The 19336-nt window shown below is 41.2% G+C and overlaps 1 protein-coding gene across 1 annotated transcript in view; it reads left to right on the top strand.

The window, feature by feature from the left end:
- The window catches only part of epha6 (eph receptor A6), a 429920-nt gene that overhangs the window by 388850 nt on the left and 21734 nt on the right, over window positions 1–19336 (top strand). The window contains exons 10-11 of the mRNA XM_069889421.1: window positions 9184–9245; window positions 11543–11752. Coding sequence (XP_069745522.1) covers window positions 9184–9245; window positions 11543–11752 — 272 coding nt within the window. The remainder of the gene's footprint in view (window positions 1–9183; window positions 9246–11542; window positions 11753–19336) is intronic.

The following is a 19336-nucleotide window of genomic DNA, read 5'->3' as shown; positions in this document are numbered from 1 at the left end:
ATGCTACAATCACACATAACTTTAATTAACACACAGAAAACAAACAGGGGAGAGCATTAAATGGTTCTCGATACTATTTCACTTAAACAACAATATAGACATTCACCTCAGACCTAGGTTGAACTCTGACAATAGTGAACCTATAGTCGACACGCTCAGACACTTGAGCACACACACACACACTACAAACAAGGACTCTTATACATAGCCAGTTATATTACCAGTGTGGAAGTGGCTCTCTGCAAGTATTGATCTATCACAATACTTTGGCTCAGCTTCAGTGTAGTGGACACCCTACCCGCGACACTTCCAGAGATGTCCACAGTAGCAACCTGGAATGGAGTGATGTCTAGGCCTTGGACCACAAGGCAGAGAGAAAGAAATGTGCTGTGCATTAATGTTTTATACAGTGCTAATCTCTGCTTCTAGACAAAAAATAATGACCCTAGGTGATTTAAATTAGCCAACGGCAAGGTGTGCACTAATAGGTGGCCGGTGTCCAACCTTGATTGAGAGGTGATGTGACTTCCAAATAAGTTTCAGGAAGGACACATGACCAACTGCAATGCACACATTCCAGACAGGCAGGGAGGCCATGTTCCCTCCAAACAACACCTGGCCACAGATATATTAGCAGAGAAAGTTTGATTACTAACTGTTCTCTCACTAACCAAAACATTAAATTATTCCCCAGGTTAAATTCTAATAAGATATTCATCACTCTGATCCATCCATCTTGATTACTGGATAAATGCTCACATGTGATACAGGAATTGATTGTCATTGAATTTACCAAAAGAATTCAAGGTTTTTTTGTCCCTGTACTTCCTCCTCTCTATGGGGAGGGGGGGTGGGGAAGTAACTTGGATGTAAAAGGGAAGGAGTGATCTGGGTGTTGAGCAGAGGGAAGTAATACAAGTAAGAGGGGAAGAAGTGATCTGAGTATAGAGGAGAGGAGAAATCTGCATGTGGAGGGGAGTAATCTGGGTGTAGAGTGGAGGGAGTAATCTGGGTGTAGAGGGGTGAGAGTGATCTGGGTGTAGACAGGAGGGAGTACCATAATCTGGGTGTAGAGTGGAGGGAGTAATCTGGGTGTAAAGGGGACGGAGTAACCTGGGTGTAGAGGGAGGGAGTGATCTGGGTGTGGAGGAGAAGATTACAGAGTTTGGCCTGGTCTTTGCTCGTTTCTACCATTATTCTGGAGAGAAGACAGCACTCCATGCACATGGTGTCACCATGACACATCTTTGTTCAGAAAACATGGTCCTGTGACGACAAAAGCCTTACATCACATCAAAAGTCAGGGCTCTTTATGAAGCATTGCATTTTGCTGGAGATGGCACAAAACCACCAGTATGGATGAGGGCTGGAGACACAGGGAGGGAAGGAAACTAGCTGTGGTAGCTGTGGACCCCTCTCTTTTTGGGGAGCAGGGGGGTATCTCCAAAAACCCTGTTAGATGGGTTATACCCTGATGTCAAGGAATGGTTTTCATGGATTTAGTTCGACCACACAGGCTAGCAGAGATCATGCCCTGAACACTGTCACCCACAGTTGGTTTCGCTCAAGTAAATTTTGGACTTAACGAGAATAAAGTAAAAAAGTAGAGTATGGGCCCTTTGGCCCATATTGTCATGCTGTCTAATATAAACTATGTGCATCGAAACCTTCCCAACCTCACAGACATAAATAGAGCAGAGTAAAACAAAATAGATGTGCCTTTTACTTTGTAAATTTTCCTTTCATCTCTGCTTTGTTGTTCTTCTCTTTGTGCTCCAGTTGGAGACCCAGACGTTATCATGGAAGTATCTTACAGCAGAGCTGTGCCAGAAGTCAGGGCCCAGGTTGTGTAAGACTTCACAAGAGTGGAATGCAGACATACACAGTGCCCTTCCCTATGGGGCCTCCCACTGTTGTGGAGATTGGATTTCAACCAAGTGGGGAAGATAACTGAGTGGCGGGAACAGATTGTGTGGAGATAGAGTCCAAAGGTGATGTGATGAGGAGAGCAAGAGGGCATAAGCACAGCTGTGGGGTAGAGGGGGAAATAATCACCAACCCTGAAAACTTTAAAGGGACCTAGCTGGAGAAGGTGAGAGACTTAGATTCCCCACCAGTAGGCCAGATAAAGTCAGGCCCTTTAATAGTGAGGCAAGCCTCAGTCCCTAAGATCTGCTTTATTCTTCAAGCTGCACGCTGTTGCAGCATCTTGTTATGTGGTGGTGTTCAGTCCAAGTGTCATCTGATAAAGTATTGTTCCCCACTTAATATTCCTGAGCATGCCTGGCAGGTTTTGTTCATTGTGCATCAGCTCAAGAATTCTAACGGTGGACCTGCTGCATCAGAAAATGGGTCTTTGATTTAAAAAAAAGTTCTATCACACTGTGTAAGCACATTGTATTCTGTGTTCAAATTACAAAACTACAATTTCTTCTCCATCCGTGCTGTTTCAGCTCCATGGGTCTTTGTGTCTCCTCATGCTCTCACTTGAGCTTTGTCCTTTGCTCATTCTTCCCTGACACTCCTTACACCTTTCGAGATGGCCTATGCCTTTCTTCACTCCTCTGCTGTAGCTCCTCCTCTGCTGTTCCGCACCACAAACCTATCAACTGAAATAGCTGGGAAATCTTGTAGAGCAGGTGTTATTACTTTAATTGTGCCAGTACGTTGCCATTTCAAGAGTAAACAGCTTTTAAACAGTAAAACACCTCGAGGGCAGTTTAATATTCCAATGTTCTCCTTCAGTGAAAACAATATATTGAGGCAGTTCACTGAAGATTTATTGAACTAATTCCTGGGATAAGGGAGTTGTTCAATAAGGACGGAATAACTCAAGATGTGATAGAAGCGTACAAGAATCTGCAGGGGACTGGCAGAATTGATGCCAAGAGGCTAAGTCCCCTGACAGCAAAGTATCAAGTTCAGGGGCATAGTCTCAGGAAGAGGGGTCAGCCATTTAGTACTGAGATGAGGAGATTCTCTACCCCGGAGAGTTGTTGATACTCAGTTGTTCAGTACTTTCCAAGCTGAGATCAATAGATGTTAGAACTCCACTGATTAAGGGATATAGGGATTGGCACAAGTACATCTGAGGTTGAAGTTCAGTCGCAATAATGACGAGTAGAGTAGACTCCAGAGGCCATAAGGTCAAGTCCCTGCTTCTCATGCTCTTGTTCTGATATACGTTTTCTGCTTTCAAGTATTTGATAACTTATTGCTGTTTTTTGAATACAATTTTGAAAAATTAAGATTCATTGGTACAGGTTCGAGTACTGAATTTGATTGTACAGACACACTGAAACTAGGCGTCAAAATTTTATTTCTCTTTATACTCAAATCATGAGTAAAACAAGGGAACAATGTGTTTTCTTCCAAATCATTAAAAAAAACTGTTTGAAAAATGCCAACATGGCATTTGGACAGTCAACATGGACAGTAAGATTTTCTCAGATGTGACTGATATTTTGAATGCATCAGTCATACATATGCATTAATCTGGTGGATTTTCTCCTCTAATTCTGGCACCAAATGAAGTGAATTTGTTCAGAATTATGACACACCAAACCATTAAACCAAACAGCACTTAGTCATTAATTCATATTGTAATGGGACTAATTAACACATGTCCTTTTGTTAAAAGAATGAATTAAACTTATTAACAGATTATTGAAATGCCTTTCAAAATTACCAATCTGGTTCAATGCCAAATGGGCATTTGCCTGTGTTTTTCCAGTTCTTTTATAGCTTGCTTTGTCAGTGGAGTAAAAAGATACTTGCTATTTTACAATTCATGGGGAAGATTGCCTCAGCTGTGGGTGCAGGCTTTGTGAGAGACAAGGCAGAGAGAAAAAAGAGGCAAAGATAAATGGTTATATGGTTATATGGTTATATTTGCATTGCTCATGCCTAGGGTTGAAGTTCAATGCTCACGCAATATATATTGTAGACCTCAAGCAAACTTGGGAACTCGAGAGATGCTGTGGCTCATCAGCAGCAATGCAAATGATAAGAGTCGTAATGATGAATGGTGATCATCTTGACCACTAGAGGGAGCTGGAGATGAGTTGTTGCAGCCAGGAGTAGATTCAAAATGGATGAGTACTAGCTAATATAGTATTGTTGTTATAAAAGAATTCAAGTTTCTTTATTACAATAAAAGAAACATCACATGGTTCCAGGAGTGTGCATGGTTCCAGGAGTGGAAGAAACACCAGGAGTGTGCAGAGTGAGAATCACTCGATAGTCGCAGAAAACATGGGGAAAGTAAAGGCTACTGACGCTGTAAATTGGACTTGAAACATCAACCATGAGTGGAGGTTGTTCAAACTCCAATTTATGCTGTACCTGCAAGCCATTAGATGCAATAGCAAACCTGATGCACAGAAGATTGCACTGCTACTTACCATGGCAGGGCCTCAAGCACTAAAGGTTTTCAACATATTTGTTTTTGCTGAGGCATCATGTTTGACAAGGTTATCAAGATGTTTGATGAATACTGTTCACCAAAGAAAAATGAAACTTTTGAGAGTTATGTGTTTCACTCGCACATGCAGCTGGGAGAGAGCTTTGATACTTTTTTACAGACATTTCAGTCCGCTGTAAGATTCAATGATCCGTGATCAAATTGTGTTTGGAAATATTGATAAGAAAGTGAAAGAAAGGTTGCTATGAGAGATAGCTTACCTTAGCTGGAGATATGAAGATATGCCATGCCAGTAAAATAGCTCTGCAGCTTGCGAAAAAATTTGGTGATAGTGCAAAAGCCAGTGAAAATGAAGGCATACTGGTAGCCAGTGTCTGGACACACACATAAACAAAAAAAAACTAGAGATAGGAAACAACAAAAAGGTGGCGAGACATTCAATTGTAAACGATGTGGCACTCAACATGCACCAAAACAATGCCCAGCTTATGGAAAAGTCTGTAATAAATGCAAAGGGCAGAACCATTATGCAAAGCAATGTTTTTCCAAAGGGAAACAAAACAGAAATGAAAGCGTATACACTGTAAACACTATAGAAGAAACTGCTCTCAGTGATGCGCTCTACATGGGCATGGTAGTGCAGAAAGACTATAAGCCAACAGACACTGAACAGCCAAGCATAAACAGAGTCGAGTAGGGTAAGTGGACTGTGTCATTATATACAAATGGAGCAAATATTCCTTTCAAGCTGGACACAAGCAAAGGTCGGTTTGATCTGTGAGCGCAACATCAGGGCAATGAAGATACATCCAATGCAAACCCTGTGCAGCTCAAAGACTACAATGGACAGAGCATCGACACAAAAGGTACATGTAAACTCAAGGTGAAGGTTAAAAATAAAGAGCACCAATTCAGGTTCACAGTAGTCCTAGATGGACATGAATCACTGCTGGGTGACAAAGCCTGTGAAAACCTAAACCTAGTCAAGAGGGTGTATCACATTAACAGTTACAGCGTAGAGAAAATACTGGTTCAATTTCCAGTCATCTTCAAGGGGTTTGGAGTTCTACCATTCACCTATAAGATACAGTTAAAAGAGGATGTACAGCCAGTAGTGCATGCCCTGAGGTGGGTTCCAGTGCCACTAAAAGAAAATCTCAAGCAGGAACTCAACCAAATGGCAGCACTATCTCTGAGTTTGATGTCCTCTATCAGTGAGACAATTTATCTTCATTCCAGGGACAGCATTCAGCTCTGGCACAATATATCTGCTTCTGAATATAACATGGAATGAACTGAGTTAACTGGAGGCAATCTTAGCTGGAAGTTGAGATGGATCTAACTCTCTGCACATTTAGCAGAATGTGAATGTAAATATTTTAGCCTTGCCTTCACCAATCATATGCTGGGCCCTGTCATTGATGGGGATGGAAGTTTAACAAGAGCCTTCTCCTCTGCTGGCTGTTTAATTGTGCACCACCATTCTGTGGTGTAAGACCACCAACTCATCTCCAACTCTCTCTAGTGGTCAGGATTATCGCTAGCACTCTATCATTACATCCCCTTTACTTGAGATGTCTAATCTAACATCATGACATACTAATACAGCATTCATTTCAATTTAAATTTCAAAACAAATCTAAACACACTATCAGCAGCACAATGTTTTTAAGTATGCAGTTCTTTTTATTTTAGAGATTCAGTCTATCAGGTACTTTGATAATCCATGTGGATCTTCTTAACACAGGTGCTTTTGTTGGCACTGCTGGTCCCTCCACTACTATATAGCACAGGTGGTGTTTCCTCTGTTGCTGTGCAGGATGGATGCTCTGCATTTGTCTATTGTTGCAGGATATTTTGCATTTACAGCAGGCTCTTTCGATTCCTCCTCAGTATTTGACCATCCTCTGTTCTGACAGTGTGGGATCTCGGATTTACTTCCTCCACAGCAGTAGCAGTCCCAAGTGTTGGAATCTCTGAGTCTCACTGTGTCATGTTGTGCCAGTGGCCCTAAGCTTCTTGCTGACTTGTTACAGTTTGCTTTTTGTCTTCATTGCAGAAGCTTTTGTTTCTGTTTGACATCCTCAACATCTCTGGCCTGAACATTAAGGAAGAGTTGTGCATAGTCTACGTCCCATCAGAAGCTCAGCAGGTGACATGCTCTTGCCACATCTGCTGCTAATGTCAGAATCTTTTCTCTTGATACCAGAGAAAGTTAATTAATACAGACTGTGGTTTCTGATTGGTCTAAGAGCTCTGTGTTCTCTTTTAATCTCAATAGGGTGCTCAAAAGTTTGCTTGATCCATTACTTCAGGAATCCATTCTGCAAAGAAAGCAGCTGCATCTTGCTCCTTCTTTAAGATCCACTATTTTGATGTTACTCCTTCTACTAAAATTTTCCAATCTGTCCAACTTTTGCTGAAGCTTCCATAATTAAGGCAGTGTTGGAGTCTTACACTCTAGTAACTCTGTCATCCACATGTTGCAAGTCTCCCTGTACTTTCTTCATTTCCCCATCTAATTTATCAATTTTTCTTTTCAATTTATTAACAACATCCACAACTCTATTTATTTCCCCTTTCACTTCACTTCTCATTTCATGAAATTCTTTTATTAATAAATCGATGGTGTTTATGTCATTTACTTTTACTTTTAAAGGTTCCAGTTTCTTTTAATATCTCCTCTTCTAGTAAGCTGACCTTCTCTTCTTCTTTCTCCTCTTCACTGCTGGTCGGTTGTGACCCTGACTCCTCCTCTTCCTCCTCCGATAGCGTTTCTGAAGTCCCCAGCTTTTCGTGCATGCTCCATGCGCTTCTGGGTTCTTCTCCGACGTCATCTATCCGACACAGAGGGAGAACGACATCAGCAGAAGTCTCGTCACCAGGGTCATTCAGCCAGGGAGTAGCTTGAGCGCTAACTCCCTGCCTCTGACTTACAGCAGGCCTCTGGTCTCTCTTGGTTTTCTCATTGCATCAGGCAGCAACAACTTTATTTTTCTTTGGAGTGTTGAAGTGTTTAAATTTTTTTTAAAAATTTAATGGGTCAAAACATTCGTTAGTCAGCACATTTTTTTAACTAATTCACCAGAAGGGTTAGGCTCCTACGACCTAACCCTACAGCATCATGCGACATCCCCATCACCTTCCTTTCTTATCACATTTCCCAATCTCCAGCTCTTTATTGTCGCCGTTATCACCTCCCAATCTCTCCATCCAATATCAATCAAATTAAATTCTCCTCAGCCCATCTTCGATGAGAAGGTTTGGCTATGGAGATGCTGCCCATTAGAACAAACCCCACAGTCACTGAGCAAAGAAGCAGATTAAAGTGCCCTCTGGAATGCCAGTATCCTGATAGGCCAGATACCAGCCTCTTCTCTTTGTGTTCCATGATCCTCAATGACATCATTAAGCAGGTTTGGGGGAGATGCTGAGGAGTACATACCTCCCAGTAACTTGGACCCATTTGTAGCACAGGGTTTGATTGGTCAGTCCACCATGTGTTGGGGGTGGGGGGAGGTTTCCCAAATACCCAGGAGAATGCTATACCCTCACCCCCTCACTCCTATCACTTCTTTGGCAGCAAGGCAGCCTTTTATGTTATGCGTGTGAGCACTATGGATAGTGTTTTGATGGAGTGAGCTCGCTTCCCAGCAGTCAGTGCAGCAATGATAAGGCAGCTATGATCTCTGTAGGCACCTACAATTGGGGACAGCACAAGTAACATTTTGAAACGTACTGTGGATGTAGGTAAATTGGGTGGCACGGACTCATGGGTCGAAATGGCCTCTAACCGTGCTGTATGTCTAAAACAAATTTATAAAAAAATTAAATTTCACCTCGTGATTCATGGTAAATTGCAACCTGATTGGTTTTTAACTGGGTTTTTCATTAATTTCCCTGTGAGTCACTTGATTGGGTGCTAAGACTTCAATTTCTGGGCAAGGGTCTTTATGAATACAATTAAGAGCTGGCTGTGAATTTTTAAATGTCTAATTCTATTTGTATGGACAATAAAGCAGTAAAATTCAGCTACAGCATTTATCACAGGAGCCTGTTCAATATCGGTTTGAGTTTTAGTTGCCAGAGGAGCATTTAACATGAGAACTGGAAACTGTTTATCCCCATCGCTCTCGCCCTTTAGATTTTTGCAAATTACATCAATATTGCTAACATTTCTTGAATCTATTGAATGCAAATGACTTGCTGCGTGGATCATTATCCCTACTCCTTATGCACAGTTGAAATGAGACAAAATGTGCAGAGTTCCCATTCAAATAAGATGGAACCAATTTTACTATGTCCATGAGATCACGATGTCACCCAAGGACAGAATGAGCAGGAAACATTGCTAAATGATACTGACCTGCCTGCACCAGATTTTTAATCATATTTTTTATTGGGATAGAAACTGCAAAATTGAGTATTGCTTAATCAGGACAGAGACCATGTACCCCTCTGGGGTGAACTGCAGCAGGACAGAGGAGGAGGAGCTCACTAAAGGAGTCCAAGGCAGAGAAATTCATGTTAAAAACAGCCTCCACGGGGATCACAGAGGGCATTGAAGTTGGCAGAGGATCTTGTCAGTGTGTCTTCAATGAGTTGTGTTCTCCCTCTCTCAATTCATTTGTTATTAATGCCCAATCTTACAAGTAAATCTGATTTCAATTTAATCCACAAGTAAACTGGTACTCATGCACAGGAGCCAAATAAATATGTACTTTGTGTAATGTTTGATTGTTCCTTTTGCTTCACCACAGGCCAGCCAGTCATGATAGTCGTGGAATATATGGAAAATGGATCCCTGGACTCATTTTTGAGGGTGAGATAGCCGATCGATTAAAATGCAGAATAATTTTAATCATTGGGACAACTTGTGCGCTAAGAGCAGCCTTGTTATTGCAAACAGATTTTAATTTTAATTTTTATGTGGTGCCAAGTGGACAATAATATATTTTTTTCCCAAGAAGTTCATCTGTCTAGTGTTATTACTAATGCCATAACCAAAAATAATCTGGTTCTCAGAAACAGCTATTGAGGCTTTGTGGCTGTAAGTGGGCCACAGGGAACTGGTATTTAAATTAACATATTAATACAATACTTTGACGTACATTTGAGTTCAGGAATCCAGCCATTGGTAAAATTTTCCTCAAAAGATCAGTGTCTGATGAGTGATATTGCATCTCCTTATTACCGGCTGCAGGCCTTGCTATCGATTTTCCTGTCCTGTAAAATCATCCCTACTACCTCACAAGACAATTCACTTCTCTTGTGAGCTGGGGACAATGTTTCTGATTATGGTTGTTTTCAATTTACTTTTAGTGAAATCTAAAATTAAAGGTACAAATATTTCATTAAAGCTGTTTGCCCTATTGTAGATCTCAACCAGCTACTGAAAGCCTCATTCATCAGAAGTACTTACCCACACTGCCCCTAGTTCACAAATCATTAATTTCTTTGTCATAAATATTGAGCACGGCATGCGTGAATTATCTCACTGCACTGCCAGTGACAGGCCTCCTCTTTCAACAATGTGAGCAGAAAAACAGCGCATGATAAAGTCTGACGAGAGGCACAGGAGCATGGCTCTGTGAGGACTGGGTCAAGGTGTAGCAATAATGGGCCAATGAAGGGTTCCATGCCAGGCCTAGGGAAAGAGAGGGTTATGGAAATCTTGCACAGAAGGGATCAGGGGAGAGAAGCTGGGTAGGGGGGAGCAGAGGAAGGAGGGAGGCAACTTGAAACAGAGAGGAGGGTGGAAATTAATTTGCGTGAGAACAAAATGCAATGAATTTAAGAAGCCAAAAAATCTTTCTATTGGAATCAAGACAGATGTTAAAATTTTAAATATCTGAACCATAACCCCAGCTATAGATTTGTTTCTCTAATGTGACATTAGAGTGGGCTATTTGGCCCATAAAATCTCTGCCAACTCTGACCATTCTTATAATCTCCATTCTCTTACACATTTCCTTGTAGCCTCTCTCACATGGCTTTCAACTCCCACCTCATTCTCCTGCCATCCATTGACATAAGGGGTAATTTAGACTAGTCAGGTGAACCTACCCGAGGCTCGCCAAGTGGTGTGCGGTCAACCCATGCCCAAGAGAGGTTTGGTCGTTTCATATTCAGATAGGGCTAACAGCTCCAGCTTCGCCTGCCATGAAGGTTTTAAGGCTCCTGATGGAAACTGTGGCAGCTTGTGAAAGGCGAGAAGAATTGGGGAGAAGTTAGAGACCACTACTTCTGGACAAAGAGGACAATTGTTCATCCTCTTGACCTATCCCCACTAAATTCCCTCACATTTTTTTCCCTTCACGCTTGCTGTGGAATTCACCTGGTGGGGGAGGGGAGTGCGGGAAATGCTGGTCAGCCAGACTTCAACCTGGGAACTTGTCACTAACAAAAGGTGCTGTAGCATGTGGATGATACCCTTCTTACATTGTGTAAAATATTTGGGGTATATTCACACCACCACCACCCCAACAATATCATCAGTCCAAGCTAATATACACATCTACCAGGTCCGTACAACTTTGAGTCAGCTGTTTCTCTTCCATTGCTTGTTCCTCCATTATATTAGGTCAAGGCTGGTGAGTATTTCCTTGGTCTGTTTTCTCACCATATGTTTTAATAAATGCATCTGACAAAAATATAGCAATCTCAAATGCGTTTAATAGTATTGTTACTTAAAATACTTAAATAGCATCAAATGTTTGGAACATTAGTAAAGATGTTTATCAATTCCAATTTGTCAGCCAAACCTTTTAAATTGCATTATTAATCAGATGAATTGAGGAGAAAATTCATCAAATAGCTTTAAAAATTATGAAAATTAAATGGATTAAGAATGAACTTTAATAAATGTCAAAAGTCCACAGCAGATGATGCCCGGAATAAACTTTAAAAATGGGGTGAGCTGATTCATTGGAGGGAACAAAACGTATTGAGTGTTTTTGGAACATAAGCATCATATTTAATATTGAGCTATTAAACTTAATGACTGAAGTACTATCTCAAATTATTAAATAATATAAGAAAGAACAGAGAGAGTTGTCACACAGCAGCATATTCTTATTTTGAATTTAATTGGAATTTCTAAACTCTTTTGCTCTTTAGAAACATGATGGACATTTCACAGTCATCCAACTGGTGGGCATGCTTCGTGGAATAGCATCTGGTATGAAATACCTGTCTGATATGGGATATGTACACCGAGACTTGGCCGCTCGCAATATACTTGTTAATAGCAACCTTGTCTGCAAAGTCTCAGACTTTGGTCTTTCTCGAGTGCTAGAAGACGACCCTGAAGCTGCATACACAACAACTGTAAGTCAAACAGCATGAGTAAAGGATGATTACTCATTTCACTGTGCTTTATTATTATGTGCATTTGACCGGAGGTCCTTTTTGTGCAAAGTGACTTAATGCCATTGAATTCTATACTCAATGATCAAAATTCAAGTTTATCATCAGCGGACATACATGACATCACATACAACCCTGAGATTCTTTTTGTCCCTGTGGGCCAGGCAGAATTTAGATCTACAAATGCTTTCTTCTCTACAGATCTTGATAGTTTGCATAAAGTTAGAAATATTACACACGTAGTTATCAGCAGTAATCAGGAGAGCAGTTGTTTCCAGCTCAGTTAATCTTCGGAGTATATCCAATTCAACAGATATTCCATATACACATGAGAGTCTTGCAGTCTGTGCGATCTGTACATTGGTTTCACACTCTATTATTCACAGGCCCTACTCTGATGTTTAGTCATAGACTAAGCTAGAACTGATCAGCAGAAAGCAGGACCAGTGTGCCAAAATCTGTCGGAGAATGGTTGTACAGGCTCCGCTACCTCAGGACAAGTGCTGACACTCTACTGGATGCAAACTCCAATGATAGGAGTAAAACACAGCGCAAAAAATATATGGCCTGCAAGTACCTCATCTGAAGGATTGACTGCTGTAACTTTACCAACCTTTGGTTATTAGATATAATTTTAAAGAAGTAAAGACAGGCATTCAGGCTTTTCACAGAGGTCAACACAATGAGGAGGGGTTATGCATCTTTACAACCAGGGTGAAGGAAGAATTCATTCGGATAGGACACAATATAATTTGGAATTTTGGGGGGGAAAGGGTTAGAGCCTGCACCCCTGTGCACATCAAAGGCACTGAAGAGGAGACAGTGATGACCTAACCTGGACCAAACACTCTCATGCAGCAGTAAGAAAGCACAAACATCTCTACTTTGTTGGAAAACTATGAAAGTTCAACATGTTTCCCGTGTTTATCAACAACTTCTACAGTTGCACCGTTGAAAGCATCACAGCATGCATAGGAACTGCTAAGCTCCTGACTGAAAGAATCGGCAGAGGTAGTGAATACAGCTCAGAGCATCATGCAACCCTGCATCCCCGTCATCAACTCCAGCTATATCTTCTGCTGCCTCAGCAGCCAACATATTGAATGACCCAAGGTACCCTGGACACACTCTCTTTACCTTTTTCCCATTGGGAAAAGGGTTCAAGAATGGAAATTCTTAAAAACAGCTTATTCCCTGTTACCGTCAGGCTCCTGAATGAACTTCACATCAATGCCATCATGCGGCCCTTGCTATGTACAATTGATCTTGTCAGTGTAACGTTCTACTCTGCCATTGTGCTTTTGCTCTCCACTTTGTGCGGTTAGAGTTGACCTGCTGTGCTGCTCACAGAAGAGCCCTTCTCACTACATCAGGTGTAATGTGACAATAGACTTGAACTTGAATTGATTTGTGAACCAAAATGATCAATTGTGTTCTGCTCTGCAGAATCCTTGCAGTTCCACTTTCTCTGATGATTTCAGCATCTCATTAATCCACACAATTGACAAGAAATATTGGGCCATGTTGGATCACCTGAAGAAATAAAGGACTTTACATTTACAGTTAACACAGGACATTTGATTTATTTTTAAGCTTGAAGACATTTTAAATACAAAGGCAAGTATGAAGAATGATAATATGCATTTAAAAATACATTATTTGTGGAAAATGACATTGCTGGCAAAGCCAGCTTTCATTGACCAACTGGATTTGCTCTTACAAAGCTCACAATGAGCCAACTTTCTGAGATCTGCAGCTCCCCTAAAGTGTGTAATCAAGGTATTACTCCCATGGAATTAATGAAATATAACCACAGCTTCTGGAGAAGTGGAACATCCAATGGGTGTACAAAGCATGAAAGTGCTGGAGTAACTCAGCAGGTCATGCAGCATCTATGGGAAGTAGAGATCTACTCCCTCTTCCCCCTTCTTCCTCTTCTAGTGGTCTGAATGCAGCTAATACTGTGGGTAAAGCAAACCTATTATAAGTTAACTGAGCCCTGTGCTTGGCACAACCTATTTTCAGGGACAATGCTGATGCAGTTCTAGTTGGGGAGATTTCCAGGGAAACATCTTGGGTGTCTGTGGGGGCCCTCTGCATAGAGTGACCTAACTCTGGACAAGTTGGATTTAAGCCAATGAGGCTGTGTTGTTAGGCATGTATAATAAAGAACTACATTTCCCAGTAGGCAATTTGTGCGGTTGGCACGGGAACAAAAAGACAGAAGTCAAGGGCATTGTTGGTTCAAGCAGCTGGAAAAATAAAGTTGTCTAAGTGCTAAAAGCACGCAAGGTTGCTCTTCTTCAAGGAGCAAACATAGCAGGTGCTGACGTGGACTTTCTCTTTCATGTCACTGTCAGGGAAATACCAATGAACAGTTCCGTTAGTGGAAGCAATTACATTACCAGAGAAGTCTGAAAATAAGAACAGAATCTTTTAACAATTGGCACATCACTCCCTTTCAGACATTGACAAGTTTAAAGAAATTTTAAAAAGCATCAAACGCTTATATAATTACAACACAGCCAGTAAATATTCATTGTGAACCAGCAGTTAGCAGTTGATGATCAATGGTGAAACCTCCTTCATCTTTGTCTTTTGTTCAGCCATATGTGGCAAAGAAAAGGTAGAAGTTGAAGCCAAACTCATTAATACCATAATCTGCTCACTCAGCTTACTTCCAGCTGATGATAACTCTGCCTCTCCCCCCTGCCATTGTAGTATATGTTGTGCCTAAGTGTCAAAACTTCACACTTGGGATAATATTGTGGAAGGCGAAGTGCCGAAAGGAATGTCCAATAGATCCAAATTTTCCATTGGTGGATGTGTAGCAGTAAATTATAGATTGAAACAATAGTTGGAAGTTCAATGAAGAATTCTTTATGAAAGAATGTGTCGAACTCAAAGGTTCCTTTTAGGTCACATTTAAAATGTAAGACGCATAATATACTTCAACTTTTGTCTTTCATAAGCAAACAAAGAGTTGGCATGAGCATTGTCCAGTGCCCTAACAATAGAAGAAAGAGAAGCAAAAGAGAGTCCCTTCAGAGACATTGAGTGCCCATGGATTCGCCTCCAGAGCTCCCTCAGCCTCTGCAGCCACATAAACTCCTGTTCAAACCATTGGCAACCCAAATTCAAACCTCAACCCAAACTCCAAATCCAAACTTCTGATACTCTCAGGAAGCCTTCAGTGCCTGAATGTACTTCAGGGGCCCTTCTTGCCCTCAGCACCCTCTCAAGTCTGGTTCTGATACCTGGTTCCCATTAGTCATTCACCAGCAGCCTGTGTCAATCCTTCAACTGCAAGTTGTCAACAGCCCACAGCCTGTGTCAGTCCTTCAGCTGCTGAGCGCCTTGCTGGTCTGCTGCCATGGCCACCATCCTGTGGGGTCATCTCCCATGTTTCTCCTTCTCAACAGGGGGTGCCTCCCTCCATTTCTGGTACCCTGCACTGGCCCACTGGTCCTCCAGACCCTACAATCGCTTGTGGTACACTGCCCAGCACAGGAGCCACCATCTTGGGCACAGACTCCAAGGCTGCAGGAATTAATGACAATGTAGACATTAAGCAAAAAATTTTCTGTTTGTTTCAATTCTTTGGTTTGCATAATTTTTCCTGACCCTTTCCTTCATGACTTCCATAAAATTGCATTGGTTGGTTTAACTGAAAAGCTAATTAGTATGTGCTGAAGTTATTAATAAGTTCTGGCTCAGCATTGTTCATTGCTCTGTGCCGGTTTTCTCCTGTGGAGTTCTAAACATCTTGCTGGGCTTTGTAACAGATGGAAGAAGCAGTAAGTTTACTCTATAGAATACTAGAAGATAAAAGTTCACAAGCATGACAAATCCTAGTGACAGACTGTCTGTTCTTTGGAAACTAAGGCAAAGGCATGGACTTCTTATTTGACTGTTATCAGGGAGGCCTCAAGGGACTGCAGATCATTTACCCTTGTGTCTTATGTAAAAATCATACATTCATATCTACCACTGGTTGAGTTAAAGTTCTAGGTTTTGATGTGTGACCTCCAAAATGCTTTGCTGGAATCAGAGCCAACACTGGGGACTTTGTTCACAGTCAGCTGATGTTGAATTTTAACTTGTCAAAATGAAGACCACATATTGAACCAACTGATGTCAGGCAATAGACAATAGACAATAGGAGCTGGAGTAGGTCCTTCGGCCCATTGAGCCAGCACCGCCATTTTACAGATCATGGCTGATCACTACCATCAGTACCCCTTTCCAGCCTTATCCCCATAACCCTTAACTCCTTTGCCCACTAGAGTCTTATCTAACTCCCTTTTGAACATAATCAGCGAATCTGCCTCTGCCACCCTCTGTGGCAGAGCATTCCACAGATTCACACTTCTCTGGGTAAAAAAATGTTTTCTCATCTCCGTCCTAAAGGGCCTACCCTGTATTCTTAAACTATGCCCTCTAGTCCTCGTCTCCCCCATCATTGGGAACAAGTAATCCGACTTCACCCTGTCTATCCCCCTGATAATTTTGTATACCTCAATCATGTCCCCCCTCATCCTTCTAAACTCCATCGGATACAAGTCCAGTTTTTCTAGCCTTTCAGCATATGTCAACCCCGCCATCCCTGGAACTAACCTTGTAAATCTAACTGAAGGAATAGCCTGGTATGTTCATAAAACAGCACCAAAAGCAGTTTTACACAAACTTGTTCAGCAGCGCATTATTGAGGAAGTTAACATCAAGAGGTGAGATTGGGGTGCCCCAGTTTTTTTTTAGCCTGAATGCAACACGAAAAGACAAAAAGAGTTCAAGCAAAAAGCAAATCTGCTGCTAACTCACTGAATAATTCCTCTCCGATCTGGTTGTAGGATGAGCTTCAACCTTGACTAATGGTGTTCCCACCAGAAACGGTCAAGAGTCTCATTACTCCAGGTAAATCAGGGTTATGTGATGTATCTTCAGGAGATTTGGTGGTACAGGATCAGAAGCTTGCTGGTTGCTGGCACAGTTCCTACCTCCCAAAACAATGAGGTGTCCATCAGCACAATCCTTTATCCAGACATCTAAAATCCAGAAAGCTCCAAAATCCGGCAAGTGGAGAGGGAGACGGCAGCGCGAGTTGGGTGAGTAAGGGGGAGAGAGATGGCAGCATGAGTCGGGCGGGCGAGAGCCTGGCAGTGCGAGTCGGGCGGTTGGGGGGGTGAGACGACAGCGCAACTGGAGGGGGGTGGGGGTGGATACAACAGCACAATTCAGGTGGGCTTAAATCTGGCTTTCCGAAATCCGAAATTTGGAACACACTGTCCCCCAAGGGTTCCAGATAAAGGATTGTGTACCTGTACATCCCAAATTCAGATCACTGTCTTAATGATAACAGTCATTTCATGAACCTACAACATCTGATCGATGCCAAGGATCAAAATTAGCATCACATTTCCAGAAAGAAATCGTTGCATATTTAAAACTACTCCATCACAGTCGTAAGCAGGATAGATACAGAAAAACCCCTGTTTGCCGGAATTCAAGCAACTGGCAGCCTCTAGCCCCCCCCCAAAAAAATTGCAGAAAATAAATAGGTTAAAAAAATACGGAAGTTTAAAATTGGTGCACCTCGCCGTTAGCTTGCTATTCACACAACACACAGTCTCAAGCATTTGGAAAATTCACTTACCCAGCATCTACCAATTCCCATAGGTGCTGGATACCAGGGGTTTTACAGTATTGTGTTCAGCTGCCAATGTCAAGGTTAACATTCTGCTTACTGATATGTGATTTTATTTCTACTGATTAACACCAAATACAATAGAAGCCTTTAGACACATAAATGTGTCAGGAATCAAGGAATGTGGATATTGTGCAGGCAGAGAGATTGAGTTTAATTTGCCATCATGTTTGTCACAGATACTAAGGCCCAAAGGGACTGTTTCTGTGCTGTACTGTTGTGTGGTCCATAACAATTGAGTATTAGGGGTCCAGTCCAAAGTCAGGTGGGTTTTACGGGTAACAACCATTTTATTGTCTCCACAATGGACTTGGTTTCTTCACAACCCAGGGAAAAGGGGACAGCAACAAACAAACATTAAATATTATTTCAAGAATTTGCTCAATAACCTCATGTTGCACAAATGTGTCCATGCATGGATGCTTGGTTTTCATCATTTGAAAAATTATTGCTTTATACAGAAATTAACTGGACTTGGCTATAGTACTGCCTCTGCCAACCAGTGCTAATTTTTTAGATGCTGGAGCTTACCAAAAAAACGGCGACAAGAAGGTGCCGGAACCACCCCATGAGGTGCCTGGAGCGGCCCCCTGAGGTGCCGGAGTGGAGCTCCGATGAGGTCCTGCAGCACTGCACCCCAGCTGCCAATAATTCTACCAAAATATTATTTTGGATTCCCGGTGGCAGAAGAGATTTAATGTTTGCTGCCCTGTCAATGTTATTCATTTAAATTGATGAATTGTTTTAATTCTCTCGGTGATTAGATTCCAGATACTATTGCAGATTATAGATACAAATGAATGGAACAAAATGCAGCATTAAGAATTTTTGAAAAATACTGTTTCATTTCAGAGCTGTAACATTTACTGTTTCCTTTAAATATGTGAATGAATAGCATCGGCTATTTATATTAATCTTATACTTGACCACACATAGAATTTATATAAATATGGTAAGACAATCAAAATTATTTCTTATGCATATAGAATATAACTGTAGTTGATACTCTCAGGTGTTCACAATGGTATTTAAGTTTTATTGATGACAGCAGGATGAGTTACAGGGTATATATGTTTCAGCTGCATGAGCCAACTTTAGGTCAATACAGTCCTTTTATTCAACAAAACACTATTCGTCAGAGCAAGAAATGAGCTAGAGCTATAGCAACAAAAACCCATGTAAGAGGGCTCCAATGTGATATTTATAACTCCATTAGTGTCACACTTTGCTTTGCTTTGGGCCTGTTTTATTTAAAAGATGACAAAATGATATAATGAGCTGAGAGATTATTGTGATATTTTGGAATTAATTTTAGTTTTTTTTAATATTAAAAAAACCCCTGGGGAAGTGACACTGCGCAGAATCTTTTTTTTTAACTTTTATTTTCCTCTTCCCCGAGCATTAGCAGAAATACCTTTCATTATCTGGGTGTGCTAAAAATAGTTTTTGTCAATCCTTCTACACCAGCTGCAGCTTCTCTTAAATAACATTACCGATCACTAGGTACATCTAAGAAGAGGCAGTTTTATCATCTTCATCCAGAATAATCAATACTAACTATAATTACTTATACATTGTATCAATACGTTAAAAATAGGCAGAATCTGAAATAATGACAAAATAGTTCTAAGGTTAATTACTTTGGATCCAGAATTTTGAGAACTGCTTGTCCTTTCCCTTCAACACTTGGCTTCATTGCAGTCATGCATAGAAGATAAAGATCTCCTCTTGCTTGGGAATGCTAAAGGTTAGGAATGAGTTGAGTTAAAGCATTCTCAATTCATCTTCCATTGGACAGAAATATACAGCACAAAGCTATTCTAAATTCAGCTCAATTATTG

The sequence above is a fragment of the Narcine bancroftii genome, chromosome 7 (genome assembly GCF_036971445.1).
Source record: "Narcine bancroftii isolate sNarBan1 chromosome 7, sNarBan1.hap1, whole genome shotgun sequence".
NCBI classification, from domain to species: domain Eukaryota; kingdom Metazoa; phylum Chordata; class Chondrichthyes; order Torpediniformes; family Narcinidae; genus Narcine; species Narcine bancroftii.
Note: the sequence above shows the minus strand (reverse complement) of the source record. Positions and strands in the feature narration are given on the sequence as shown.